The following is a 27,926-nucleotide window of genomic DNA, read 5'->3' as shown; positions in this document are numbered from 1 at the left end:
TGCATCTGTTACTTGTCTGTCTTTGTTGACAAACCGAGGATTCCCTTGCTTAACTGTATATCCTTCTTTCTGCTAAATGTAATTCATTCTTTAAACTTAATGCAAGCATTAGTACCACATGTTGGTGGAATGGTAAACTCCTGGCTTTAAGTTGGGCAAGTTTCTTATCTGCTTGGTGCAATCATTTGCTGCTAAAAATCCACTCAGCATCAGATGGAAGGTTGATCTTGAAATCCTTGCTGAGAAGCAAAGGGGGAAGGTTAACAAGGACATAAAAATGCAATAAAGCAGTGGGGATTATTTCTAGAGGAATGGAATTCAAATGCAGAGAAATTGTTTTACACTAATATAGAACTTTGATTAGACCACATTTTGCACAGTTCTTATCAAGTTACAAAGAGGATATAGAGAAGATGCAAAAAAGATGATACTGGGGTGGACAGGGAAAATGTTTCAACTTGTGGGGAGACAAGAACTAAAGCTCATAAATATAAGATAGTCACTAATAAATCCATAAAGAATTTAGGTAAAACTTTTTTAGCCAGAGAATGGGAAGAATGTGGAACGCACAACTGGATTCCTTGAGTCAAATGGTATAGATGCATTTAAAGGAGAAGCTAGATAAAGATGAGGAAGAAAGAAATAGAAGGATATGCATTAGGGTTAGTTAAAAGGAATGGAAAGAGATTCATGTGGAACATAAATGTCAGCGCAAGCATTTGGGCCAAATGGCCAGTTTCTATGCTGTAAATTCTATGTTTAGATAAACAGCTATCTTAGCATCTTGAAGTAGAATCGGCTCCTTCTCTTCCCAGGTACAGAGTGAGTTTTGTCAACAGTTGTGTCTGAACCAGAAGATTTTGCCATTTGATCCTCTATTGAAGTAGAAGTTTCTGAGTCTGTATCATTGGATTGTGTGGAGGTGTTCAAGGATAGACTCTGGGAATTCTGCAACAGGGATTCAGTGCTGAAGCTTATGGAACTCTCTAGGGTAGTTGTGTCAGTTGTAGATTCAGTGGTTTCTACCTCCTCCCCCTGCTTCTGACCCTCTAGGCTTTCCACTTTAATGGGTTGCTCTGGATGTGGGCTGGGACCCTGTTGAGATGACTTGCCCAAAGGATACTTGCCACCAATGGAGCTTGGAGCATTGAACTGATGGATCCACTGTGAGTCTGTGGGTGATGAGGAAGATGATGTGGAGCTTGTGGAGTATGACAGCGCAGACCACAGGGAGTCAAGATTGGGCACTTCTTCTTCACCATCATTTGAAATAGCATCATCTTCAAAAGCTTGGTGGAACACAATGTCAAAGTCAACATGGGGACCAACAAGGAGTACACTCTGGTTCTTCTTTGGTGCATGCCATGCTCTGGAGATGGGTGGGATGTATATACCCATATCATGCCAAAATAAGGAAAGGGGCCTAAAGTTCTTGAACTTAACAGTAGACTGTTCATTTTTGTCATCTTCATCACTGCTGCTTGACCTGCCAGTCTCCCCTTCCTGAATGCTAGAGAGAGAAAATAAAGATTTGCATTTATACAGCACCTTTCAGAACCTTATCTTGTACCAGAGTGCTTTACAGCTCATCAAATAGCTTTGAACTGTTGTCACTGATTTAAGAAAAATGCAGACAGTTAACAGTGCAGCCTTTCTCTGCAACCCCTCCAAAAATTCAATATCCTTTCTGAAATGGAAAAAATTTCATACAGCATTCCAAATGCAACAACAACTTGAATTAATATAGTGCCTTTAACAGTAAAACATCCCAAATGGATCCCAATCCATTCCAAAACATCCCAATCCCTTGCTATGCTTCCCAGCATTCTGTTTTCTCTTTTAACAGCCTTGGAACATCATGCTGGTTTAGAGATTCCAAGATCCCCCTCCTACTCCAATACCTTGTGCACTTCCATTTGGCATGTAACACCTCATTGTGACAATGCTCATTGGCGTTTAGAAGAATGAAAGGTGACCTTATTAAAACATAGGTTTCTAAGGAGGCTAGATGGTGAGAGGATGTTTCTTCTCGGAGAGGAATCTAGAACTAGGGAGCACAATTTCAAACTAAGGGGTCTCCCATTTAAGTTAGAGTGCTGTCTTGGGCTGCATTTGAAGGCTTCAGTTGGAGTTTGGTGAGTGAACAAGTTTTAAGGATTAATTTATATCTACAGTCTAGACTTTCCTAAATTAAGCAATTAACTAAAAATTGCACTTTGGGTTGGGAGGTAAATTTTAGTCCAGCTTTAAAACGGGGCTCATTTAGGCTCAGCTTGGAGCTAGTTAATTGGACAACTGGCTTAAACAGGATTTCAGAAACTAGATTCAGGGAGTGTAAAAGCAGGCCATTTACAGTGCTGCCTTGGGCTGCATTTGAGTGCTTCAGTTGGGGTTTGGTGAAGGAAGGAGGTAATCCTTTCATTTTCTACTTTTCCTCAGAAAGAAGAGCAGCAGCCTTGGTTAGTAGGACTAGGTGAGTATTTCTACTGTCCATAATATTTAAACTCAAGGAAGTAAAAGTAAAGTGAGTAATTTAAGGGTAAGTCATTGCAGGGAAGCTCAATCACATGGAATGCTCCTCCTGTGAGATGTGGGAAGTCAGGGGCACTTCCAGTGGCCATGGTGACCACGTGTGCAGGAAGTGTCTCCAGCTGCGGCTACTTGAAATCCGCGTTTTGGATCTGGAGTAGCGACTAGAATCAGTGTGGAGCATCCACAGGGCTGAGATCTTCGTGGATAGCATGTACAGTGAGGTGGTGACACTGAAGGTAAAGAGTGCACAGGCAGTAAGGGAATGGATGACTGCTAGAGTAAAGGCACTAAGCAGGTAGTGCAGGAGTTCCCTGTCCATCTCCCTCTTTAACATATTTTCCATTTTGGATACTGCTGGGGGAGATGGTTTCTCAGGTGAATGCAGTGTGAGCGCACCACGAGTGATTCAGCTGCATGGAGCGGAGCCAGGGGGGAGAATAAAAAATGGGAGAGCAATAGTGATAGGGGATTCTATTGTATGGGGAACAGATATTTCTGCAGCTGCAGACATGATACCAGGATGGTATGTTGCCTCCCTGGTGCCAGGGTCAAGGATGTCACTGAGCGGCTTAAGAAATTCTGAAGGGGGAGCGTGAATAGCTAGAGATTGTGGTCCATATCAGTACCAATGCCATAGGTAAGAGGGATGAGGTCCTGCAAGCAGAATATAGGGAGCTAGGAATTAAATTAAATAGCAGGACCTCAAAGGATCTGGCTAGCACGTGCACTGAGAGTATTCTCAGGATTACTTTCAGTGCACATGCTAGCCAGATCAGGAATAGGAGAATAGAGAATAGAGGATGAATGTGTGCCTGGAGAGATGGGTATTGGGATTGACCTTGGGGACGATGTGACCTGTACAAGCTGGACAGATTGCACACTAGCAGGACTGGGACCAATGTCTTCACAGGGGTATTCGCCAGTACTATGGGGGAGGGTTTCAACTAGATTGGCAGGGGGATGAGAACCTGAGCAGGGAGACAGAAGAGAAGGAAACAAAAATAGAAATGAAAGACAGAGAAAAGTAAAAAGCAAAAGTGAAAGGCAGAGGAAACAGGGGCTAGCAGCAAATAGGGCCATAGTACAAAAATTGATGTGTAAAAGACAAGTCTAAAGGCACTGTATCTGAATGCATGGAGAATTCACAATAAGGTAGACAGATTAATAGTGCAAATAGATGTAAATGGGTATGATATGATTGCAATTATAGAAACATGGCTGCAGGGTGACCAAGGCTGGGAACTGAATATCCAAGGGTATTTGTTATGCTTTAGGAAGGACAGGCAAAAGGAAAAGGAGGTGGCGTGGCATTTTTAGTTAAGGATGAAATCACTGCAATAGTGAGATGATATTGGCTCAAAAAATCTAGATGTAGAATCAATCTGGGTGGAGCTAGGAAACAACAGGGATGAAAAACATTAGCAGGAGTTGTCTATAGGCCTCCAAACAGTAGTGGTAAGGTAGAGGACGGCATTAAACAGGAAATTAGAGAGGCATGTAACAAGGCTGCCACAGTAATCATGGGTGACTTTAATCTACAAATAGATTGGGCAAACCAAATTAGCAATAATACTGTGGCAGATGAATTCCTGGAATGTGTACAAGATGGTTTTTTAGATCAAGGAACCAACTAGGCACCAGGATATTTAGTTTTGTGCAATGATAAGGGGCTAATTAATAATCTTGTTGTGTGGTGTCCTTTAGGGAACAGTGACCATAACATGATGGAATTGTTCCTTAGGTTGGAAAGTGAAGTAGTCCAATCTGAAACTAGGGTCCTAAATCTAAACAAAAGAAACTACCAAGGTATGAAGCATGAGCTAGCTAAGATAGATTGGGGATAAGCAATGGCTAATATTTAAGGAACAAATGTATGCATTGCAACAGTTATATATTCCTTTCTGGTGCAAAGACACAACAGGAAAAGTGGCCCAACCATGGCTAGCAAAAGAAATTAAGGATAGTATTAGATCCAAAGAGGAGTCATATAAAGTTGCTTAAAAAAAAGTAGCCAGCCTGAGGATGGGAAGCAGTTCCAAGTTCAGCGAAGGAGGACCAAGAGATTGATCAAGCAGGGGAAAAGAGAGAATGAGAGTAAACTTGCAAGGAACGTAAAAGAAGACCGTAAAAATTTCTATAAGTAAAAAAGAAGAAAAAGATTACTGAAGACAAATGTAGGTCCCTTATATTTCCGAAACGTGAGAATTTATAATAAAGAACAAGGAAATGGCAGAGCAATTAAACAACTATTTTAGTTCTGCCTTCACAAAGGAAGATACAAATAACTTTACAGAAATGCTAAGGAATCAAGGGTCTAGTGAGAAGGAGGAATTGAAGGAAATTAATATTAATAAAAAAAGCAATGCTGGAGAAATTAATGGGAATGAAAGCCGATAAATCCCTAGGGCCAATAGTCTACATCCCAGGGTACTAAAGGAGGTGGCCATGGAAAGAGTGGGTGCGTTAGTTGTCATCTTCCAAAATTCTGTAGATTCTGGAACAGCCCCGGCAGATTGGAGGGTGGCAAATGTAACCCCACTATTTAAAAAAGGAGGGAGGGAAAAAACATGGAAATTACAGACTGATTAGCCTAACATCAATGGTAGGGAAAATGCTAGAGTCTATTATAAAGGATGTGATAACAGGACACTTAAAAAATATCAACAAGATTAGACAAAGTCAGCATGAATTTATGAAAGGAAAACCATGTTTGACAAATCTACTGGAGTTTTTTGAGGATGTAACTAGTAGAATAGATAAAGGAGAACCAGTGGATGTGGTGTATTTGGATTTTCAGAAAGCTTTTGATAAAGTTCCACATAAGAGGTTAGTGTGAAAATTAAAACACATGGGATCGGGGGTAATATATTGGCATGGATTGAGAATTAGTTAGCAAACAAGAAACAGAGAGTAGGAATAAATGAGCCTTTTTTGGAATGGCAGGCAGTGACTAGTGGGGTACCGCAAGGATCAGTGCTTGGGCCCCAGCTATTCACAATATACATCAATGATTTGGATGAGGGAACCAAATGTAATATTTCCAAGTTTGATGACGACACAAAACTAGGTGGCAATCTGAGTGGTGAGGATGATGTTAAGAGGCTTCAAGGCGATTTAGACAAGTTGAGTGAGTGGGCAAATACATGGCAGATGCAGTATAACGTGGAGAAGTGTGAAGTTATCCACTTTGGTACGAAAAACAGAATGGCAGAGTTTTATTTAAATGGCGATCGATTGGGAAATGTTGATGTACAAAGGAACCTGGGTGTCCTTGTACACCAGTCACTGAATGCAAGCAAGCAGGTGCAGCAAGCAGTTAAGAAAGCAAATTGGATGTTGGCCTTCATTGCAAAAGGACTTGAGTACAAGAGCAAGGATGTCTTAACTGCAGCTATAAAGGGCCTTGGTGAGACCACACCTGGGGTATTGTATGCAGTTTTGGTCTCCTTATCTAACAAAGGATATACTTGCGATAGAGGGAATGGAGTGAAGGTTCACCAGACTGATTCCTGGGGTGGCAGGATTGTTGTATAAGGAGATTGGGCTGACTAGGCCTGTGTTCACTGGAGTTTAGAAGAATGAGAGGGGATCTGATTGAAATGTATAAAATTCTGACAAAGATGGACAGACTGGATGCAGGGATGATATTTCCTCTGGCTGAGGGATCCAGAACAAGGGGTCACAATCTCAGGATATGGGGTAGGCCATTTAGGACCGAGATGAGGATAAACTTCTTCACTCAGAGCGTGGTGAACCTGGGGGATTCTCTACCACAGAGGGCTGTGGAGGCCAAGTCACTTAACATATTTAATAAGGAAATAGATTTCTAGATTCCAAAGGCGTCAAAGGGTATTGGGAGAGAGTGGGAGTATGGCCTTGAGATAGATGATCAGCCATGATCCCATTGAATGGTGGAGCAGGCTCGAAGGGCCGAATGGCCTACCCCTGCTTCTATTTTCTATGTTTCTACATTTCTAGAGATGAGGAGCAATTTCTTCTCTCAGAGGTCATTAGTCTTTTCCCAGAGAGTAGTGGCAGCTGGGTCATTGTATATATTCGAAGCTGAGTTAGACAGATTTTGATAGACAAAGGAGTCAAGGGTTATTGGGGGCAGGCAGGACAAAGGGAGTTAAGGCCACAATCTGATCAGCCACAAACTTATTGAATGGTGGAGCAGTCTCAAGGGCCAAAATGGCCTACTCCTGCTCCTCTTTCTTATGTTCACACCAATCCTCCCTCTGCCATATCTCTAACTATACATTTCACTGCGTTAAATCAGACCAAGTCAACTCTGAAAAGTCAACATGGGACGCACAAATGGTAAAGGCGCTGTATGTATGGGGATGAAGAGAATTTGGGAACTTGGCCAATTTCACCTTCAGATACTGAAGCAGTGCCACTTAAATTTGGTGCAACCTTTGACGAAAGGTAAAAAAAGAAAAACAGATTTATACAGCACCTTTCACAATCTCAGGACATCCCAAAGCACCTCACAGCTAATGAAATACTTCTGAAATGTAGTCACGGTTGCAGAAATGTGGCAGTCAATTTGCACACAGAAAGTTCCCACAAACAGCAACGTGGCAGTGGCCAATGATGTTGACTGAGATATAAATTTTTGGCCTGGGTCACCAAGGATAGGTCTCCTCCTCTTCAAAATAGTGGCATGGCATCTTTTATATTCACCTGAGACAGGCAGTCAAGAACTTCAATTTAATATTTCATCCAAATGACAGCGCCTCCAACAGTGCAGCAGCCCCTCAATGGCATGGGGAGTGACAGCCTGGGATTATGTGCTCAAGTCCCTGGAGAGTGGGGCTGTCTCAGAGACAGGAGTACTGTCAACTGGGATGCTGTTTCTTCTCCTGGGGAAACCAGAACTAGGAGGCACAGTTTCAAAATAGGTGAATGGAGATTAGGAGGAATTTCTTCTCTCAGTGGGTCATTAGTCTTTGGAACTCTTCCAAAGAGAACAGTGGAAGAGGCTGGGTCATTGAATATATTCAAGCCTGGGTTGGACAGATTTTTGATTAACAAGGGAGTTAAGGGGTTGGGGACAGGCAGGAAAGGCCATAATCATCAGCCATAATCTTATTAAATGGCAGGGTAGATTTGATGGGCCAAATAGCCTATTCCTGCGATAAAAACAAAAACTGCGGATGCTGGGAATTCAAAACAAAAACAGAAATATCTGGAAAAACACAGCAGGTCTGGCAGCATTGGCAGGGAAGAACAAAGTTGACATTTCGAGTCCTCATGACCGTTCAACAGAACGAAGTAAAAATAGGAGTGGGGTGAAATATAAGCTGGCTTAAGGTGGGGGGGTGGGGGGAGAGAAGTGGGGGGGTGGTGGTTGTAGGGACAAGCAAGCAGTGATAGGAGCAGATAATCAAAAGATGTCTCAGACAAAAGAACAAAGAGGTGTTGAAGGTGGTGATATTATCTAAAAGAATATGCTAATTAAGAATGGATAGCAGGACACACAAGGTACAGCTCTAGTGGAGGTGGGGTGAAATAAGACTAAAAGGGCATAAAAGGCATAGATTTAAAAATAATGGAAATAGGTGGGAAAAGAAAAATCTATATAAATTATTGGAAAAAACAAAAGGGAGGGGGAAGAAACGGAAAGGGGATGGGGATGGAGGAGGGAGTTCAAGATCTAAAGTTGTTGAACTCAATATTCAGTCCGGAAGGCTGTAAAGTGCCTAGTTGGAAGATGAGGTGCTGTTCCTCCAGGTTGCGTTGAGCTTCACTGGAACAATGCCGGAAGCCAAGGACAGACATGTGGGCAAGAGAGCAGGGTGGAGTGTTAAAATGGCAGGCGACAGGGAGGTCTGGGTCATTCTTGCAGACAGACCGCAGGTGTTCTGCAAAGCGGTCACCCAGTCTGTGTTTGGTCCCGCTCCTATATCTTATAACCTTCAGAGTGAAGCTTGATAAACAAATCAATTTGCCTTTTGCTCTGTTCTTAAGTTACCAAAATTGAATGTAGTTCAGCCCAGAAATTGAACCATCAAACTTCTAAGCAGTACCTCTCGTTTGAATGTATAGTTTCTGCCTGTGCTTTCCAGTTTTCTGGGAGTTCCTTATAATTTCTGTACACGATAAGCTGTAGTTGAGTTCCTATTGGAATTTCACCCACTAGGTGGCGCAGTTCCCGCAGACTGTAGCCCAGGACATTTTTGTTGCCGATTTTAACCAGGATGTCTCCTGTGTGTAAAAACAAATGCAGCAAGAAAACTGAAGGGACAATTAGACAGACTGACAGAAATTAATGCAATGTGGAGATTTCCTCCTTCCCCCCCACACCCCCATCGTGCGTCATCTGACTGTTGTACCAAATGTAGCAATATCAGATCTATGTAAGAGGTATTTAATTGGGACTTGCGCCACTCTTATTTTGTTTAATGGTGCACAGATTTGAGAATCACCTCCTTTTCTCTCAATCATTCATGGGTCTGGGTGTCACTGGCAAGGCCAGCATTTAATACCCATCCCCCAATTGCCCTTGAGAAGGCGGTGGTGAACCACCTTCTTGAACTGCTGCAATCCATGTGGTTTAGGTACACCCACAGTACTGTTAGGAGAGAGTTCCAGGATTTTGAACCAGCAACAGTGAAGGAGGAGTGATATACTTCCAAGTCTGGATAGTGTGTGGCTTGGAGATGATGGAACTCCTGTGCACTTGCTGCCCTTAAGCTTCTAGGTAGTGGGGGTGGTGTTTTTGGGAGGTGCTCATGTTCAATTTTGCAATAAGAGTTTCTGTTTCATCAAGTCCTTGAAGTACAATGAAAGTTAGGAGAAAAAACATGGCAAGCCAACACCAGATTATCATGGCAACAGGCAAACATATGAACTAGAAGCAGGAGTAGGCCATTCGGCCCCTCAAGTCTGCTCTGCCATTCAGTAAGATCATGGCTTATCTGATTGTAACCTCAACCCCATATATCCGCCTATCCCTGATAATCTTTCACCCCCTTGCTTATCACCCCCTTACTTGTCAAGAATCTATCTAGCTCTGCCTTAAAAATATTCAAAGACACTGCTTCCACTGCCTTTTGAGGAACGGAGTTCCAAAAACTCATGACACTTAGAGAAAAAAATATCCTCATCTCTGTCTTTAATGGGTGACCCCTTATCTTTAAACAGTGACCACCTAGTTATAGGTTCTCCCACAAGAGGAAACATCCTTCCCACATCCACCATGTCAAGGCCCTTCAGGATCTTATATATTTCAATAAAGTTGCCTCTTACCCTTCTAAACTCCAGTGGATACAAGCCTGCCCTTTCCATCCTTTCCTCATAAGACAATCCGCCCATTCCAGGTATTAATCTAGTAAACATTCTCAACTGCTTCCAACACATTTACATCCTTTCTTAAATAAGGAGACCAATACTGTACACAGTACTCCAGATGAGGTCTTACCAATGCCCTGTATAACTGAAGCATAAGCTCCCTACTTTTGTATTCAATTCACCTCACAATAAACAATAACATTCTGTTAGCTTTCCTAATTACTTGCTGTACCTGCATACCAGCCTTTTGTGATTCATGCAATAGAACGCCCAGATACTTCTGCATCTCAGAGCTCTGCAATCACTCACCATTTAGATAATATGCTTCTTTTTTATTCTTACTGCCAAAATGGACAATTTCACATTTTCCCACATTATACTCCATTTGCCAGATCTTTGCCCATTCACTTAACCTATCTATTTCCCTTTGTAGCCTCCTTACGTCTCAATTGAAGTGTCTGGGGTGTCTTTGAGGGCAGCAGCTGGATGGGGAGCAGGGACTGGATGGGGAGCAGCATTTGGGGGACAGTGGGGTGGGTCTGGATGGAGTCCAGGGTCTGAATAAACATCAGAGTCTGGATGGAGAGCTGTGTCTGTGGGACAGTCAGGCACGTCTGCATGGAGTCTGGGGTCTGGATGAAGGGCAGGTGTTGAGTCTGGTGAATCTCATTGTGCAAGTCAACATTCACAGCAATCACTCTGATGGAATCCAAGTTCCATTTGCAATTGCTGGACAAAAGATTAAATGCTGTATACTGAGGTGTCTGGGGTCCTATAACCTCATGCCAGAATTCCAAACTTAGGTGAAAAAGAAAGACTGCAAAGTTGCAAACTAAATGGTGGCAGGTGTTTGTTAAGTAAATGACCACATGTGAAGCATATTTACTTCTATTGTTGGTGAGGTGTTTTTGACTAGAATTAGTTGTGACCAAAAAAGACATCATCATAACAATACCTCTGGCTAGTCAGTGATTTCAACTGCCAACACTGCAATTGGTATGTTCCTTTACTGTTTCCCTTGGGTTGATATTGAAAGTTACTCTGTCAGTGATGGACTTATCCTTAGAGGTGATATTTTAATCTTTAACTTTGGGTCAAAGCCTGAAGTTTTGTTCAGACACTTGCAGAAACTATGTTTTTAATTTGTATAATTAATCCCCTTAAGCAGTTTAAGAATGATTGCTTCTAGTTCTGTGACATGCATTTAGATCGTGAATTATGCAGGATTGACATTTTCTAAGTTGATTTCATGTGTAAATTTAATGTATTAGCATAATTGAATCATGTTATCTCAAATGGCACATTGATTTTACCCACATTTTTAAAGATGGAACTTTGGATGTTAAATGAGAAGCTAAATATAGTGAGAAGTAATTTTAATTTTAAGTATTTTCCAAACAAAATGCTTTAAGTCTCTTACTCCATGGGTGAAGGATGTCACTCTTAGTTTCAAAGTCATTAGGAAGCCATTCAGATTGTTCAACCATGGCTCAGTAGGCAGCTCTCTGACCTCTGAGTCAGGAATTATGGGTTCATGCCCCACTCTAGAGACTTAAGTACAAAATCCAAGCTGGCAGTACTGTTGGAAGTGTCTTCTTTCAGGTGAGATGTTAAAACAAGATGTTAGTAAAAAATCCCACAACACCATTTGAAGGATTTTTCCCTGGTCTGCTGTGCTAATATTTATCCCTCAGCTCAAAGAGATTATCTGATCACCATCCAATTGCTGTTTGTGAGAGCTTGTACACAATTTGGCTGCTACATTTCAACAGTGAATACACTTCTGAAGTACTTCATTGGCTGTAAAGAACTTTGGGATATCCTGAGGTTGTGAAAGTTAATATAAATGCGAGTTTTTTAAAATTTTCTAATCTAGATATCTTAGAATTGTCATTCTGAAGGAAGAAGCTGAGACTTTAATGTATGCAGTTTCTCCAAAAGACCAACATCAGTGCAATACTGAGTTTGAGAGCTGCAATATGGGGCTGAATTTAAACAAAGACTGGGGACTAAGTGACTTGAGAAACAATGTTAAAAACAAAAGGAAAATACTGCAGATGCTAGGAATCTCAAAATGATGTACCACTAACTTATCATTAACCATTTAGACCTCTGATACACCCATCTTTTGTTTCTTTATTTGTCTCACAACTGTCTCCTTTTGCCTTGCATCATCATCCTTTAGTTATTTAATTCCTGCCTTCAACCTATCACAGACCTTCCCTTTGTTTACAATCTGCAAAATCTCTATCTTCTTCCAGTTCTGGTGAAACGTTAATTCTGTTTCTCTCTCCACAGATGCTGCCTGACTGACTGAGTTTCCAGCATTTTCTTTTTTAATTTTATTCATCATAGAGAGAGAACATAGAATTTACAGCACAGAAACAGAACATTTGGGCCAACTGACCCATGCCTCCTCCTTTTAATGCCTCATCCCATCCCTCCTCATTTGGATAGGTATTGGGGCTGAATAGCATATCCTTCCAAAATAAAAACAGAAAATGCTGGAAATACTCAGCAGGGCTGGCAGAAACTGTGGAGAACAGAGTCAACGTTTCGGGTCAATGACTTTGCATCAGAACTAGAAAAAGCATATCCATTCCTTTCTCCCTCATGTCCTCAGTGTTTATTTACCTTCCCCTCAATGCATCCTATTAATTTCAACCTTCCCTGTGGTAATGAGTTTCACATTCGCACTTGTCTCTGGGTAAAGAGGTTTCTTCTGAATTCCACAAGTGGAAAGATATATCTACTTCTCATTTCTTTTTTATTCATTCATGGGATGTGGTGTCACTGGCAAGGCCAGCATTAACTACCCACCCCTAATTGCCCTGGAGTAGGTGGTGGTGATGAGCCACGTTCTTGAATGCAGCTGAGTGACTTGCTAGATCACTTCAGAGGGGCAGTTAAGAGTCAAACATATTGCTGTGGGTCTGGAATCATATACAGACCGGATGGCAGATTTCCTTTGCTAAGGACATTAGTGAACCAGATGGATTCTTACGACAATAGTTTCATGGTCACCATTACTGATACTACCTTTTTATTCCAGATTTATTTAATCAATTTTTTAAAATTCATTCACGGAATGTGAGCTTCACTGGCTGAGCCAGCATTTATTGCCCATCCCGAGTTGCCCTTGAAAAGGTGGTGGTGAGCTGCCTTCTTGAACCGCTGCAGACCATATGGTACAGGTACACCCACAGTGCCATTAGGAAGGGAGTTCCAGGATTTTGACCCAGCAACAGTGAAGGAACGGCGATACAGTTCCAAGTCAGGATGGTGAGGGGAACTTCCAGATGGTGTGTTCCCATCTATCTGCTGCCCTTGTCCTTCTAGATGGTAGTAGTCATGGGTTTGGAAGGTGCTGTCGAAGGAGACTTGGTGAATTCCTGCAGTGCAGGTTGTAGATGATACACACTGCTGCTACTGTGCGATGAAGGTGGAAGGAGTGAATGTTTGTGGATGGGTTGCCAATCAAGCGGGCTGCTTTGAGCTGGATGGTGTCAAGCTTCTTGAGTGTTGTGGGAGCTGCACTCATCCAGGCAAGTGGAGAGTATTTTATCACACTCCTGACTTGTGCTTTGTAGATGGTGGACAGGCTTTGGGGAGTCAGGAGGTGAGTTACTCGTCATAGGATTCCTCCCCTCTGACCTGCTCTTGTAGCCACGGTATTTATCTGGTTAATCCAGTTCAGTTTCTGGTCAATGGTAACCTTAAGAATGTTGATCATGGGGGATTCAGTGATGGTAATGCCATTGAACATCAAGGGACGATGATTGGATTCTCTCTTGTTGGAGATGGTCATTGCCTGACACTTGTGTGGCGCGAATGTTACTTGCCACTTGTCAGCCCAACCTGGATATTGTCCAGGTCTTGCTGCATTTGGACATGGACTGCTTCAGTATCTGAGGAGTTGCGAATGGTGCTGAACATTGTGCAATCATCAACGAACATCCCCACTTCTGACCTTATGATGGAAGGGAGGTCATCGATGAAGCAGCTGAATATGGTTGGGCTGAGGAGCTCCTGCAGTGACGTCCTGGAGCTGAGATGACTGACCTCCAACAACCACAACCATCTTCCTTTATGCTAGGTATGACTCCAACCAGCGGAGAGTTTCCCCCTGATTCACATTGACTCCAGTTTTGCTAGGGCCCCTTGATGCCACACTCTGTCAAATGCTGCCTTGATGTTAAGGGCAGTCACTCTCACCTCACCTCAGGAGTTCAGCTCTTTTGTCCATGTTTAAAGCTGGAATAAGGTCAGGGGCTGAGTGCCCCTGGCGGAACCCAAACTAGGCATCAATGAGATTATTGCTAAGCAAGTGCTGCTTGATAGCACTGTTGATCACCCCTTCCATTACAGATGGGACATTTATTGGCTGGGTTGGATTTGTCCTGCTTTTGGTGTACAGGACATATCTGGGCAATTCTCCAAATAGCTAGGTAGATGACAGAGCTGTAACTGTACTGGATCAGTTTGGATAGGGGTGTGGCAAATTCTGAAGCACAAGTCATCTATTGCTATTGCTGGAATATTGCCAGGGCCCATAGCCTTTGCAGTATCTAGTGCCTTCAGCCATTTCTTGATATCACGTGGAGTGAAGTGAATTGGCTGAAGACTGGCATCTGTGAAGCTGGGGGCCTCTGGAAGAGGCTGAGATGGATCATCCACTCAGTACTTCTGGCTGAAGATTTTAGCAAATCCTTCAGCCTTCTCCATCATTGAGAATGGGGATATTTGTGGAGCTTCCTTCTCCAGTGAGTTGTTTAATTGTCCACCACCATTCACGACTGGAGGTGGCAGGACTGCAGAGCTTAGCTCTGATTTGTTGGTTGTGGGATCGCTTAGCCCTATCTATGTATTAGTGAGAGGCAGCATGGTTTTGTGAAGGGGAGGTTGTGTCTCACTAACTTGAACGAGTTTTTCAAGGAAGTGACAAAGATGATCAATGATGGAAGGGCAGTGGAAGTTATATACATGGATTTCAGTAAGGCCTTTGACAAGGTCCCTCATGGCAGACTGGTACAGAAAGTAAAGTTGCACGGGATCAGAGGTGAGCTGGCAGGATGGATACAGATTTGGCTTAGTCATAGAGGACAGAGGGTAGCAATGGAAAGGTGCTTTTCTGAATGGAGAGCTGTGACTAGTGGAGTTCTGCAGGGATCAGTGCTAAGACCTTTGCTGTTTGTGGTATACATAAATGACTTGGAGGAAAATGTAACTGGGCTAATTAGTAAGTTTGCAGACGACACTAAGGTTGGAGGAGTTGCAGATAGTGAAGAGGATTGTCAAAGGACACAATGGGATATAGATCAGTTGGAGACTTGGGCGGAGAAATGGCAGATGGAGTTTAATCTGGACAAATGCGAGGTAATGCATTTTGGAAGGTCTAATACAGGCAGGAATTATACAGTAAATGGCAGAACCCTTAAGTGCATTGATGGGCAGAGGAATCTGGGTGTACAGGTCCACAGGTCACTGAAAGTGGCAATGCAGATGGATAAGGTAGTCAGGAAGGCATATGGCATGCTTGCCTTCATCGGCAGGGGTATTGAGTATAAAAGCTGGGAAGTCATGCTGCAGCTGTATAGAACCTTGGTTAGGCCACACTTGGAATATTGCATGCAATTCTGGTCACCACATTACCAGAAGGATAAGGAGGCATTGGAAAGGGTGCAGAGGAGGTTTACCAGGATGCTGCCTGGTCTGGAGGTTATTAGCTATGAGGAAAGGTTGGAGAAACTCAGATTGTTCTCACTAGAGCGACGGAGATTGAGGGGCGACTTGATAGAAGTTTACAAAATTATGAATGGCATGGACAGAGTAGATAGTCAGAAGCTTTTTCCCAGGGTGGAAGAGTCAATTACTAGGGGACATAGATTTAAGGTGAGAGGAGAAAACTATAAAGGAACGCAAGCTCCAACAACTCATCGATATCAACACCCATCTAGGACCCTCCACCCCTGCCTGTCCCTCCGTCCCCACCCCATCTTCCAATCCCAGCCCCGGCCGTGTATTCACTATACCCCCTGACCTTCCCCTCTCCAACACTGAACATTCAGTGCTCAGCAAAGGACTTAGTTTCATACCCTTACACCCTCATCTCAATGAATTTCGGGCTCGGCACGATGCTGAACTCTTCTTCCACTGTCTTCATCTCCGTGCTCACTTCTTTGGGCAGGAGTCCTCTCCCCGTTCAACGGATTCTTTTACCCACCTCCAATATTCTCCCTCCACCTGGACCCCTCCCTCTGGAGGGTCCTAGATGGGTGTTGGTGTCGATGAGTTGTTGGAGCTTGCGTTCCTTAGCACTTGAGAGAAAGAGAAAAAGTTTCTTGTTGAGGTGTCGGATGAGATGACCCCTCCTCACCTGGACCTCTCCCTCTGGATTCTTACCTTCTCTTGATCTTTTCATTGAGAACTGTCAGCGTGACATTAATCGTCTCAATTTCTCTGCTCCTCTCAACCATTCTAATCTGTCTCTCTCTGAACTTACTGCACTCTGTTCTCTCAGGTCCAACCCCAACATTGTCATCAAACCCGCTGACAAGGGTGGTGCTGTTGTTGTCTGGCGCACTGACCTCTACCTCATGGAGGCTGAGCGTCTACTCGCAGACACTTCCTCCTACCTCTCCCTGGACCATGACCCCACCACTGAACATCAAGCCATTGTTTCCAGGACTGTCACTGACCTCATCTCCTCTGGAGATCTTCCTCCCACAGCTTCCAACCTGATAGTCGCCCAAGCTCGGACGGCCCACTTCTACCTCCTTCACAAAATCCACAAACAGGACTGTCCCAGTAGACCGATCGTATCAGCCTGTTCCTGCCCCACAGAATTCATTTCTCGTTATCTTGACTCCCTTCTCTCTCCCCTTGTCCAGTCCCTTCCCACCTACATCCGTGATTCCTCTGACACCTTACGTCACATCAACAATTTCCAGTTCCCTGGCCCCAACCGCTTCTTCTTCACCATGGACGTCCAATCCCTCTACACCTCCATCCCCCACCAGGATGGTCTGAGGGCCCTTAGCTTCTTCCTTGAATAGAGGCCCGAATAATCCCCATCCGCCACTACTCTCCTCCGTCTGGCTGAACTTGTTCTCACACTGAACAATTTCTCCATCAACTCCTCTCGCTTCCTCCAAATAAAAGGTGTGGCTATGGGTACCCGCATGGGCCCCAGCTATGCCTGTCTCTTTATGGGGTATGTGGAACATTCCTTGTTCCAGTCCTACTCTGGCCCCCTCCCACAACTCTTTCTCCGGTACATCGATGATTACTTCGGTGCTGCTTCATGCTCTCGTCGGGACTTGGAAAAATTTATTAATTTTGCTTCCAATCTCCACCCCTCCATCATTTTCACATGGTCCATCTCTGACACTTCCCTTCCCTTCCTTGACCTCTCTGTCTCAATCTCTGGTGATAGACTGTCCACCAATATCCATTACAAGCCTACCGACTCCCACAGCTACCTCGACTACAGCTCCTCACACCCCGCTTCCTGTAAGGACTCCATCCCATTCTCTCAGTTCGTTTGCCTCCGTCGCATCTGTTCCGATGATGCTACCTTCAAAAACAGTTCCTCTGACATGTCCTCCTTCTTCCTTAACTGAGATTTTCCACCCACAGTCGTTGACAGGGCCCTCAACTGTGTCCGGCCCATCTCCCGCGCATCTGCCCTCATGCCTTCTCCTCCCTCCCAGAAACATGATAGGGTCCCCCTTGTCCTCACTTATCACCCCACCAGCCTCCGCATTCAAAGGATCATCCTCCGCCATTTCTGCCAACTCCAGCATGATGCCACCATCAAACACATCTTCCCTTCACCCCGCCTATTGGCATTCCGCAGGGATCATTCCCTCCGGGACACCCTGGTCCACTCCTCCATCACCCCCTACTCCTCAACCCCCACCTATGGCACCTCCCCATGCCCACGCAAAAGATGCAACACCTGCCCCTTCACGTCCTCTCTCCTCACCGTCCAAGGGCCCAAACACTCCTTTCAAGTGAAGCAGCATTTCACTTGCATTTCCCCCAACTTCGTCTACTGCATTCGTTGCTCCCAATGCGGTCTCCTCTACATTGGAGAGACCAAACATAAACTGGGCGACTGCTTTGCAGAACACCTGTGGTCTGTCCACAGGAATGGCCCAAACCTCCCTGTTGCTTGCCATTTTAACACTCCACCCTGCTCTCTTGCCCACATGTCTGTCCTTGGCTTGCTGCATTGTTCCAGTGAAGCCCAATGCAAACTGGAGGAACAGCACCTCATCTTCCAACTAGGCACTTTACAGCCTTCCGGACTGAATATTGAATTCAACAACTTTAGATCTTGACCTCCCTCCTCTATCCCCACCCCCTTTCCGTTTCTTCCCCCTTCCTTTTGTTTTTTCCAATAATTTATATAGATTTTTCTTTTCCCACCTATTTCCATTATTTTTAAATATCTTATGCCCTGCTAGTCTTTCCACTCCACCCCCACTAGAGCTGTACCTTGAGTGCCCTACCATCCATTCTTAATTAGCACATTCGTTTAGATAATATCACCACCCTCAACACCTCTGTGTTCTTTTGTTCTTTTGTCTGTGACATCTTTTGATTATCTGCTCCTATCACTGCTTGCTTGTCCCTACAACCACACCACCCCCCCACTTCTCTCCACCCAACCCCACCAACGCCCCCCCCCTTAAACCAGCTTATATTTCACCCCTCTCCTAATATTCACTCAGTTCTGTTGAAGGGTCATGAGGACTCGAAACATCAACTCTTTTCTTCTCCGCCGATGCTGCCAGACCTGCTGAGTTTTTCCAGGTAATTCTGTTTTGGATTTCCAGCATCCGCAGTTTTTTGTTTTTATCACTTTTAGGTATGCCTGGTGCGGCTTCTGGTATGCCCTCCTGCACTCTTCATTGAACCAGGGTTGATCCCCTGGCTTGATGTTAATGATAGAGTGGGGGATATGCCAGGCCATGAGATTACATATTGTGTTCGAGTACAATTCTGCTGCTGTTGATGGCCCACATCACCTCATGGATGCCGAGTCTTGAGTTGCTATATCTGTTCGAAATCTATCCCATTTAGCAAGATGGTAGTGCCACACAACACCATGGAGGGCATCCTCAATGTGAAGGTGAGACTTGTCTCCATGATTGTGCGGTGGTCGATTTCCAGAGCTGCTATGCTGAGATTTGAATTCATGCCACTGGATCATTAGTCTCAGCCTTTGGATTACTAGTAACATAGCCAATATATTACTGTCAACTCAAATGAAATTTAAAACAAGTTATACCTGTAGCTTTAGTTAATTCTGCCCACATGCCCCTGCTCCCTTGGCCAATTATTTTTGAAATCACTGGATGATTCATTAACACAGGCAGTGTTTTTTTTTAATACCTGGCTTTAGATTTGTTGCTCTGTTGCTGTCTCCGGAACTGTCCCCAACAATACTCACAATCTGCAGAAAGGATCCATGTTCAATCAGGACCAAACCCAGACCGTGGACATCCTTCTTGATTAATGTTTTTAGGCTAGGCCCTAAGTTATGCTCTGGATTTTCTTTCATATCTCCACCAGGTTCTGCAACACACAATAGCCTTGTTTAACTCATGGAAATATATCTATCATGCATTATTTGCATTACGTGCTGTGCATCTGTGAAATAGATACTGAAGAAAATACAAAAATAGATTCACAAGGATAATGCCAAAACTGAGAGGTTATAACTATCTGGAATATTGGAACATGGGCTCTTGTCATAGAAAAAAAAGCTGAGAAGTGATCTGATACAAGGTCTTTAAAAATTATAGGGTAAACATAGAGAAGGCATTTCCAGTGGTGGGGAGACTAAAATTCGGGGCCATCAATATAAGATAGTCACTAATAAATCCAGTAAAGAATTCAGGAGAAATTTCTTCACCCAGAGAGTGGTGTGAATGTGAAACTCACTACCACAGGAATGGTTGAGGCAAATAGTATAGATGCATTTAAGGGGAAGCTGGATAAACACACAAAGGAGAAAGGAATAGAAGAATATGTTGAAGAGTTAGATGAAGAGAGGTGGGAGGAGGCTTGTATGGTGCATAAACATCAGCATAGACCCGATGGGTCAAATGACTTGCTTCTATGGTGTAGGCTGAGTGAGATTCTATGTAAGACAGAAGTATCTTCAGATTATTTTGTACATATCATGGGCTCAACAACAGCAACAATTTGTAAATATTATAAAATAGGACAGGTGACCAACAGCTTTGTCAATGAGTTAAATTTTAAAGAGCATTTTAAATGAGGAGAGTGAGGTTGAGAAGCAAAGGGGTTTAGGAAGGGAATTCCCAGAGCTTGGGATGAAGGCATGGCCACCAATGTTGAAACAAAGAAAATCAGGATGTACAAGAGGCCAGAATTGGAGGAGCGCAAAGATCTCAGGGGGTTGTGGGTCTGGAGAGATTACAGATATGAAGGAGTGAAGGCTATAGAGAACAGGAGAATGAGAATTTTAAAATCAGGACATTGATCGACTGGGAGCCAACGTAGGTTAGAGAGCACAGATGTGATAGGTGAACAGGTCTTGGTGTGAGAAAGGACAGGGGCAGCAGAGTTTTGGATGGCCTCAAGTTTACAAAGAGTGAAATATGGGAGGCCAGCCAGCAGGGTATCAGAATGGTGAAGTCTATAGGTAGCAAAAACGTGGGTGAGGGTTTTAGCAACAGATGAGTTGAGGCAGGTGAGGGGGGGTGGGGGGGGGAGGTGGTCTTAGTGATATAGAAGATACAGAGGTCAGAAGTTCATCTCAGGGTCAGGTAGAAGTGCAAACCTTAAGACGCTCCTTAAAACCTACCTCTGACTAAGCTTTTGGTCATCTGTCCTAATATCTCCCTATATCAACATTTATTTGATTAAGCTCCTGTGCAGCGCCTTGTGACGTTTAAGTACGTTAAAGGCGCTATATACATGTTGCTGCTGTTGACCATAATGCACCGTCCATTGTGTAGCCTGAATATGTACCATATGTTGTAAACCAAAGGACAACTGCACTAAAAAAGACTGATTAATTTGAACTCTCTCCCCCCTCAAACCCACCTCTTATGGGGCGGACGTTCCAGTCTTCGGCTATCATGACCGCAAAAGACCTGGGTTGAGAGACAGTTTTAACAGCCACACACACATGAGAATTGCTGCCTATTGAGGCCGGTGTGTGGTTAACTTGGTCCCCGTGCATCAACCCGGTAATGACAAGCGAGAAGCCCTCTGACCCATTCAAGTAAAAAACCCCAGATCTCCCGTGGCAACAGAAAACGGTTTAGGGAACCTTTCAAACTCGGCAATTATAATCGCTCTGGAATGTTGCAAATCCAATGCTTCCAGATTGGCTGGGTAAATAAACAGAGCCAGGGAGTAGCAGATAGTCTGCAATTCGAAATGATCGAATGGATTCATTTCAATGCAGCAAATACAATTACTTTTCGTTAAAAGGGGAAAATTTTAAATGCGAGTTATTAAACTTGCGCAGAGTTCAGGCGCTTCGTGTGAGAAACAGTTATAAACTGTGCGGGTTGGGAAATCCTCCTGCAACCAACTGTAAAAGGAGAGTTTGCGAACGCTGGGTTATCTTCCCGGGGGGAGGAACAATGTATATCAATCTGCTATCATGATGAACAATAAGGATCCTGAGGAGAATTTGAATGTTGCTTTTTATTTGGATCTCCCTACCAGACTGAAAAGTTGATGTGACACTTCATTCTATGTCTCTGAAACGCTTCAGTTACAATTGAAACACAATCACTGCATTTCCGGGGTAGTCCACCTTGTTCTGGGAGGCTATATTGACACTATAAGGTACAATGTAATCTCCTTCTATTGTAGTCTCCCACATGCCCAGCATCTTTTGTTCCATCCTGTGCTGTTATTTCATTTTGCCCAGACTTTGACGCTCTTTAGGTTTTCCAACGTCACGGCTGCAAGATTTTAGAATTAAACACTTCTGAAATCATCCTTTTTTAAAATCTGGAAATATTTATAATACGTTCAGTAGACCTGGCATTGTATGGCAGTTTTAGTACTTCATGCCCTTTTACCAGACTTAAATTCTTACAGGGCTTGACAGGGTAGATGCTAAGAAAATGCCTCGCCTGGCTGGGGAATCTAGAACACAGGGTTATCGTCTCTGAATAAGGGGTCAGCCACTGAGATGAGAAATTTCTTTACTCAAAGGGTTGTAAATCCGTGGAATTCTCTACCCCAAGGGAGCTGTGGGGAGCTGTGGATGCTCAGCCATTGAGTATATTCGAGACAGAGGTTGATGGATTTGGGGGTATGAAGTGAAGTAAGGGATATGGGGATAATGCAGGGAAGTGGACTTGAGGCAGATTAGCCATGACCCTATTGAACGGTAGAGCAGGCTTGAAGGGTTGATTGGACTATCCCAGCTCCCATTTCTTATGTTCTTATGTCTGTGACTCGCTACTTATGCAATAAGTGCAGAAGTATTGGATCTTCAGAATTGTTCTATTTCTGAATTTAAAAGCTTCCCCTCAATGGTTCTCTGTTGCCATGGGAGATTTGCAAATGTTTGCAAAGAGAGAGCGATGTGGCTCTCAGTGGCTTTTGGGTGCCCCTCTAGAGGCTACTCCACTGTTATTAACAACAACTTGCATTTATATGGCATCTTGAACATAGCAAAACATCCGAGGATCTTTATAGGAGTGTTGTAAAGAAAGAGTTGATTCCGAGGCACATAAGGAGATATTAGGTCAAATGGCCTCAAGCTTGGTCAAAGAGGTAGATCTTAAGGAGTATCTTAAATGGGGAAAGAGACGTAGAGAGAGGGGGAGGCATAGGGAGGGAATTTCAGAGCTAGGGCCCCAAGTAACTGAAGAAATGGCAACCAACGGTGAAGTGAATAAAACTAGGGATGCACAAAGAGCCAGAATTAAAGGAGTGCAAAGATCTCTGTTGGTTGTGGGGCTGGAGAAGATTAGCGAGATAGGATGGACAAGGCCATGGAGTGATTTAAAAACTTGGATGAGCATTTTAAATCAAAATGTTGCTTAACTAGAAGCTCATGTAGGTCAGTGAGCACAAGGGTGATAGGTGAATGGAATTCAGTGCGAGTTAGGACACAGGCAGCAGAGCCCAAGTTTATGGAGGGTAGAATGTGGGAGTCTAGGGATCTGAGTTTGTAGAAGGGACCAAAGGCAATCATTTCAATCCTCCCAATATTTAACTGGAGGAAATTTCTGCTCATCCGATACTGGATGTAAGACAAGTAGTCTGATAATTTAACAATCATGGACAGGTTGAGAGATGGTGGTAGAACTAGGTGTTGTCAGGGACATATGAAAACTAATGCTGTGTTTTTGGATGATGACACTGAGCAGCAGCATGTGGTTGAGAAACAGGAGGGGGCCAAAATTAGATCCTTGGGGACACCAGTGGTAATTGTGTGGAAGCCAGAAGAGAAGCCAGTTGTTAGTGAAACTCTGGCTACAATTAGATAAGTAAGAATGGAACCAGGCAAGTGCAGCCCCACCCAGCTGGATGACAGCGGTGAGGTGTTGGAGGAAAATGGTCTGGTCAATTGTGTTAAAGGCTGCAGACAGGTCAAACACAAGAGATAGGAGCAAGAGAAGACATTATGGCCCGTGAGCCTGCTCCACAATTCGATATGATCATGGCTAATCCTGGACTTCAACTCCACTTTACTGCACCCCCCCCCCCATCTCTTGATTCCCTGACAATCCAAAAATCTGTCTAACTCAGCCTTTCAACAATGGAGCATCCACAACACTATGGGGTAGAGAATTCCAAAGATTCACCACCCTATGAGTGAAGAAATTTCTCCTCATCTCAGTCCTAACTGATCGTCCCCTTATCCTGAGACTGTGCCCCAGTGTTTTAGATTCCCCAGCCAACGGAAAAAGCCTCTCAGTGGCTACCCTGTCGAGCCCCGTCAGAATGTTGTATGTTTCAATGAGATCACCTTTCATTCTTCTAAACTCTGTAGAGTATAGGCCCACTTTACTCAGCCTCTCATCATGGGACAATCTCCCTCATCCCAGGGACCAATTGCTGTATCACCTCCAATGCAAATTTATCCTCCCTTAAATATGGAGACGAAAATTACACATGGTATTCCAGAGGTCCTCACCAGAGCCCTCTACAGTTGTAGCAAGATTTCTTTATTTTTGTACTCCAACCCCCTTGCAATAAAGGCCAACATGCCATTTGCTTTCCTAATTGTTTGCTGTACCTGTGTGCTAACTTTGTGTTCCTTGTGTTCACTTAAGTCTCTTTTACAACATCAACATTTACAAGTTTCACACCTTATAAAAATATTCTGGTTTTCTATTCTTCCAACCAAAGTGAATAACCTCACACTTCCCCATATTATACTCCATCAGCCATCTTGTTGCCCACTCACTTAACCTGTCTTTATCTCTTTGCAGCCTCACTGTTAACTCCTCACAATTTACATTTCCACCTGTTTTGTAACTCTTTCAAGTACAAACACGTTTCCATCTGTTCCTATTCAGATGAAGTTACATTGTTTTATAGTTTGCCATTGTGAGATTTGAACTCTTGATCTTGGAGTTACAAACCCAGTACCATAACCACTTGGCTATTTAGGGCAAGCTAAATTTTCAGGTAACTCTGTCGAGTACAAACCCATTTCCATCTGTTTCAGATGAGGTTACATTGTTTCATAGTTTGCCATTGTGAGATTTGAATTCTTGATCTTGGAGTTACAAACCCAGTACCATAACCACTTGGTATCATCAGTAAACTTAGAAACATTACTCTCTGTCTCTTTATCTAAGTTATTAATATAGATTGTACTAGCTGATGCCCCAGCACTGATCCTTGTGGCACTCCACTAGTCACAGGCTGCCAATTTTAAAATGTCCCATTTATCCCTACTCTCTGCTTTCTTCTGTTAACCAGTCCTCTATCCATGCTAATACAGTATATCACCTCAATTCCATCAGCCCTTTTTTTGAAGGAGGGAGGAACAGCACATGAAGATTGAAAACCATTAAAAAGAAATCAGCTAACATGGGGACCAGAGGGGAAGTTGGGTGTTGAGCAGTTTAGTAGGAATAAGATTCAAGGAGCAGGAGGTAGGTCTTATGGACAAGATAAGCTTGGAGAGGGCATGAGGGGAAATAGGAGAGGAACTGGAGAAAAATGTAACTTCAAGACTAAGGCAAGGGGGAACATTAGAGGAAGTTTGGCTAGGTGGGTTAGGGGGAGGGAAGTGACAGACTCATCCAACTGGATGGTCTTGATCTTAGTGACAAAGAAGATTGTGAGTTCCTTCCACTTGTTTTTGAAGATGAGAGTGGAGGAGGCAGGAGAGAGGGACTTAAGAGAATGATTTGCAATTGAGAAAAGAAGCTGGGGGTTATCTTTGCATTCCTGGAATATCCTGGAATACGGCGCAGTTTTAGCATATAAGAGCCAGGATAGTTGACAGTCACGTAGGATGTAATTTGTGACTTTGATGAGTGCCATTTCGGTACTGTGGCAGCGGTATTGATTACAATCCTTTGGAACATTGAGGTAAATATACATAGTTATGCTAGTAATCATGTAAATATGCTAGAAACACTTGGCAAGTTTGGCAGCATCAGTGGAGAGAAAAACAGAGTTAATATTTCAGGTTGATGATCTTTTGCCTGAACCGGCAGTGGTCAACAGTGTCTTTTAGTCAGACAGAATCACTGCATTAACACTCTGGACCGTCCGGTCTCCATCTCCTGCATTTCTAGCGTCTCACCCATCATCCCTTTCATCACTCTCCCCTTCCTTCCCTCTTAACTTCGATAAGATGACGAAGTGCGTGGCTCCCCCAGTACTGCCCCTCCGACAGAGCGGCGCTCCCTCAGTACTACACTGGGACTGTCCGCGTTGATTTTCGAGTCTCTGAGTGGGATTTAAATCCAGAACCTTCTGATTCTGAATGTTGTCCACTGAACCAGGATTAACACCTCCCGCACCACGCTGTAGCCCGAATTCTAATATTCGCCTAAGTTCCTGCAGAGGGCGCGCGCCTGCACTGGTTTAGAGAGGGCGCGTGCGCTCTCCCGATTGCGTTCGGGTCCCCGCGGGCAGGCGGCGTGCGCCGGGGGCGCGCACGCTACCGTTGCGGGCGCCGCCGAGTGAATTGCTGCCCTAGTCGTTCGAGGCTCTGCCAGGGCTGAACGGCTTTCGATCGGATCCATTCACACCCCCTTCCCCCCCGCCCTGGTCACTCATCACCCCACCCCCAATGGAGACGGGAAACTGAGGGAGAGAGAACCGAGGGGATCAGCAGGAGCCGCTGCCGCGCTCGGAGTGAGGGCCGGGGTCTGGGCTCCGCGGGCCGGGCTCGGGCGATGCTCCGCGGCTCGGGGCGGGCGGCCGGCTGCCGCCACTGTCTGGATGCGGAGTGAGGGCGGCCGCTTTCCCATTGCCGCCGGCTGGGACCCGCCATGGATAAACTGACCATTATTTCAGGGTGTCTCTTCTTGGCCGCCGACATCTTCGCCATCGCCAGCCTGGCCAATCCTGACTGGATCAACACTGGGGAGTCCGCAGGTGGGTGCCCTCCCCCCCCCGCATACTCCCCTCCCCCCCTCATAACCCCCTCCCCCTCCCCCCATACCCCCTCCCCCTCCCCCATACCCCCTCCCCCTCTTACCCCCTCCCCTCAATACTCCCCTCTCCTCCCCTCAATACTCCCCTCTCCTCCCTCAATACTCCCCTCTCCTCCCTCAATACTCTCCTCCCCTCCCCTCAATACTCTCCTCCCCTCCCCTCAATACCCCACTCCCCTCAATACTCTCCTCCCCTCCCCTCAATACTCTCCTCCCCTCCCCTCAATACTCTCCTCCCCTCCCCTCAATATTCTCCTCCCCTCCCCTCAATGCCCCCCTCCCCTCAATACCCCCTCCCCTCAATACCCCCCTCCCCTCAATACCCCCTCCTTGCCTCCAACCTCCTCAAACTCTACCCCAAATCTGTGCCCTCCTCGAACCCTCCCCACAAAACCACCCACAGCGTCCCCCTCGAACCCTCCCCGCAAAATCACCCACAGCGTCCCCTCGAACCCTCCCCGCAAAGCCTCCCACAGTGTCCCCTTCAACCCCTCCCCGCAAAACTTCCCACAGCGACCCCACAAACCCTCCCCGCAAAACCTCCCACAGCGGCCCCTTCAAAGCCTCCCTACAAAACCCCGCAGTGCCCCGTCTCAAAACACCCAAAACTGTGTTCCCCCTCAGACATTCCCTCCCCCAAAGTCCCCTTCAAAACTTCCCACTGTCTCCCCCCAAATCTGCCTCCCTGCTCAAAAATTCCCCTCAAATTTCCCACAGTGTCCCCCACAAACCTCCGTGTTCCTCCTCAAACCTTTTACACCAAACCTCAGTGTCTCCCCTCAAACACTTTCCCCCAATCCTCACTACCCCACCCCTTAACTCCCACAATATCACTACCAACCATCACACCCATACCCTGCCCTGACACCACGATCCCCCTGCAGGCTCACCCCCTTGCCCTCCCCCCTTGCCCTTGCCCTCCCCCCTTGCCCTTGCCCTCCCCCCTTGCCCTTGCCCTCCCCCCTTGCCCTTGCCCTCCCCCCTTGCCCTTGCCCTCCCCCCTTGCCCTTGCCCTCCCCCCTTGCCCTTGCCCTCCCCCCTTGCCCTTGCCCTCCCCCCTTGCCCTTGCCCTCCCCCCTTGCCCTTGCCCTCCCCCCTTGCCCTTGCCCTCCCCCCTTGCCCTTGCCCTCCTGCCTTGCCCTTGCCCTCCCCTCCCCTCCTTGCCCTCCCCTCCCCTCCTTGCCCTCCCCTCCCCTCCTTGCCCTCCCCTCCCCTCGTTGCCCTCCCCTCCCCTCGTTGCCCCCCCCTCCTTGCCCTCCCGTCTCCCCTCTCCCCCTTGCCCTCCCCACTCCCCCTTGCCCTCCCCACTCCCCCTTGCCCTCCCCACTCCCCCTTGCCCTCCCCTCTCCCCCTTGCCCTCCCCACTCCCCCTTGCCCTCCCCACTCCCCCTTGCCCTCCCCACTCCCCCTTGCCCTCCCCACTCCCCCTTGCCCTCCCCACTCCCCCTTGCCCTCCCC

General features: G+C 45.3%; 2 protein-coding genes across 3 annotated transcripts in view; one reads left to right on the top strand and one right to left on the bottom strand.

Annotated features, from left to right (window-relative positions):
• Window positions 1-668: 668 nt before the first annotated feature.
• Window positions 669-26,282, bottom strand: LOC121288354 (PDZ domain-containing protein 9-like). The gene is made up of 4 exons (XM_041206908.1): window positions 26,132-26,282; window positions 19,231-19,413; window positions 8,565-8,742; window positions 669-1,510 (listed from the first exon to the last, which is right to left on the bottom strand). Exons 1-4 carry the CDS (start codon window positions 26,280-26,282, stop codon window positions 772-774), a joined length of 1,251 nt encoding a protein of 416 aa, XP_041062842.1. The 3' UTR covers window positions 669-771.
• Window positions 25,968-27,926, top strand: part of LOC121288568 (uncharacterized protein C16orf52 homolog B) — a 105,893-nt gene continuing 103,934 nt past the window's right edge. For both annotated transcript variants that reach the window (XR_005945375.1, XM_041207171.1), the window contains exon 1: window positions 25,968-26,409. Coding sequence is in view for 1 of the 2 variants with exons in the window: in XM_041207171.1 (XP_041063105.1) it covers window positions 26,304-26,409 (106 nt within the window). In the remaining variant the exon portion in view is untranslated. The remainder of the gene's footprint in view (window positions 26,410-27,926) is intronic.

This window comes from Carcharodon carcharias, chromosome 15 (assembly GCF_017639515.1).
Source record: "Carcharodon carcharias isolate sCarCar2 chromosome 15, sCarCar2.pri, whole genome shotgun sequence".
NCBI classification, from domain to species: domain Eukaryota; kingdom Metazoa; phylum Chordata; class Chondrichthyes; order Lamniformes; family Lamnidae; genus Carcharodon; species Carcharodon carcharias.
Note: the sequence above shows the minus strand (reverse complement) of the source record. Positions and strands in the feature narration are given on the sequence as shown.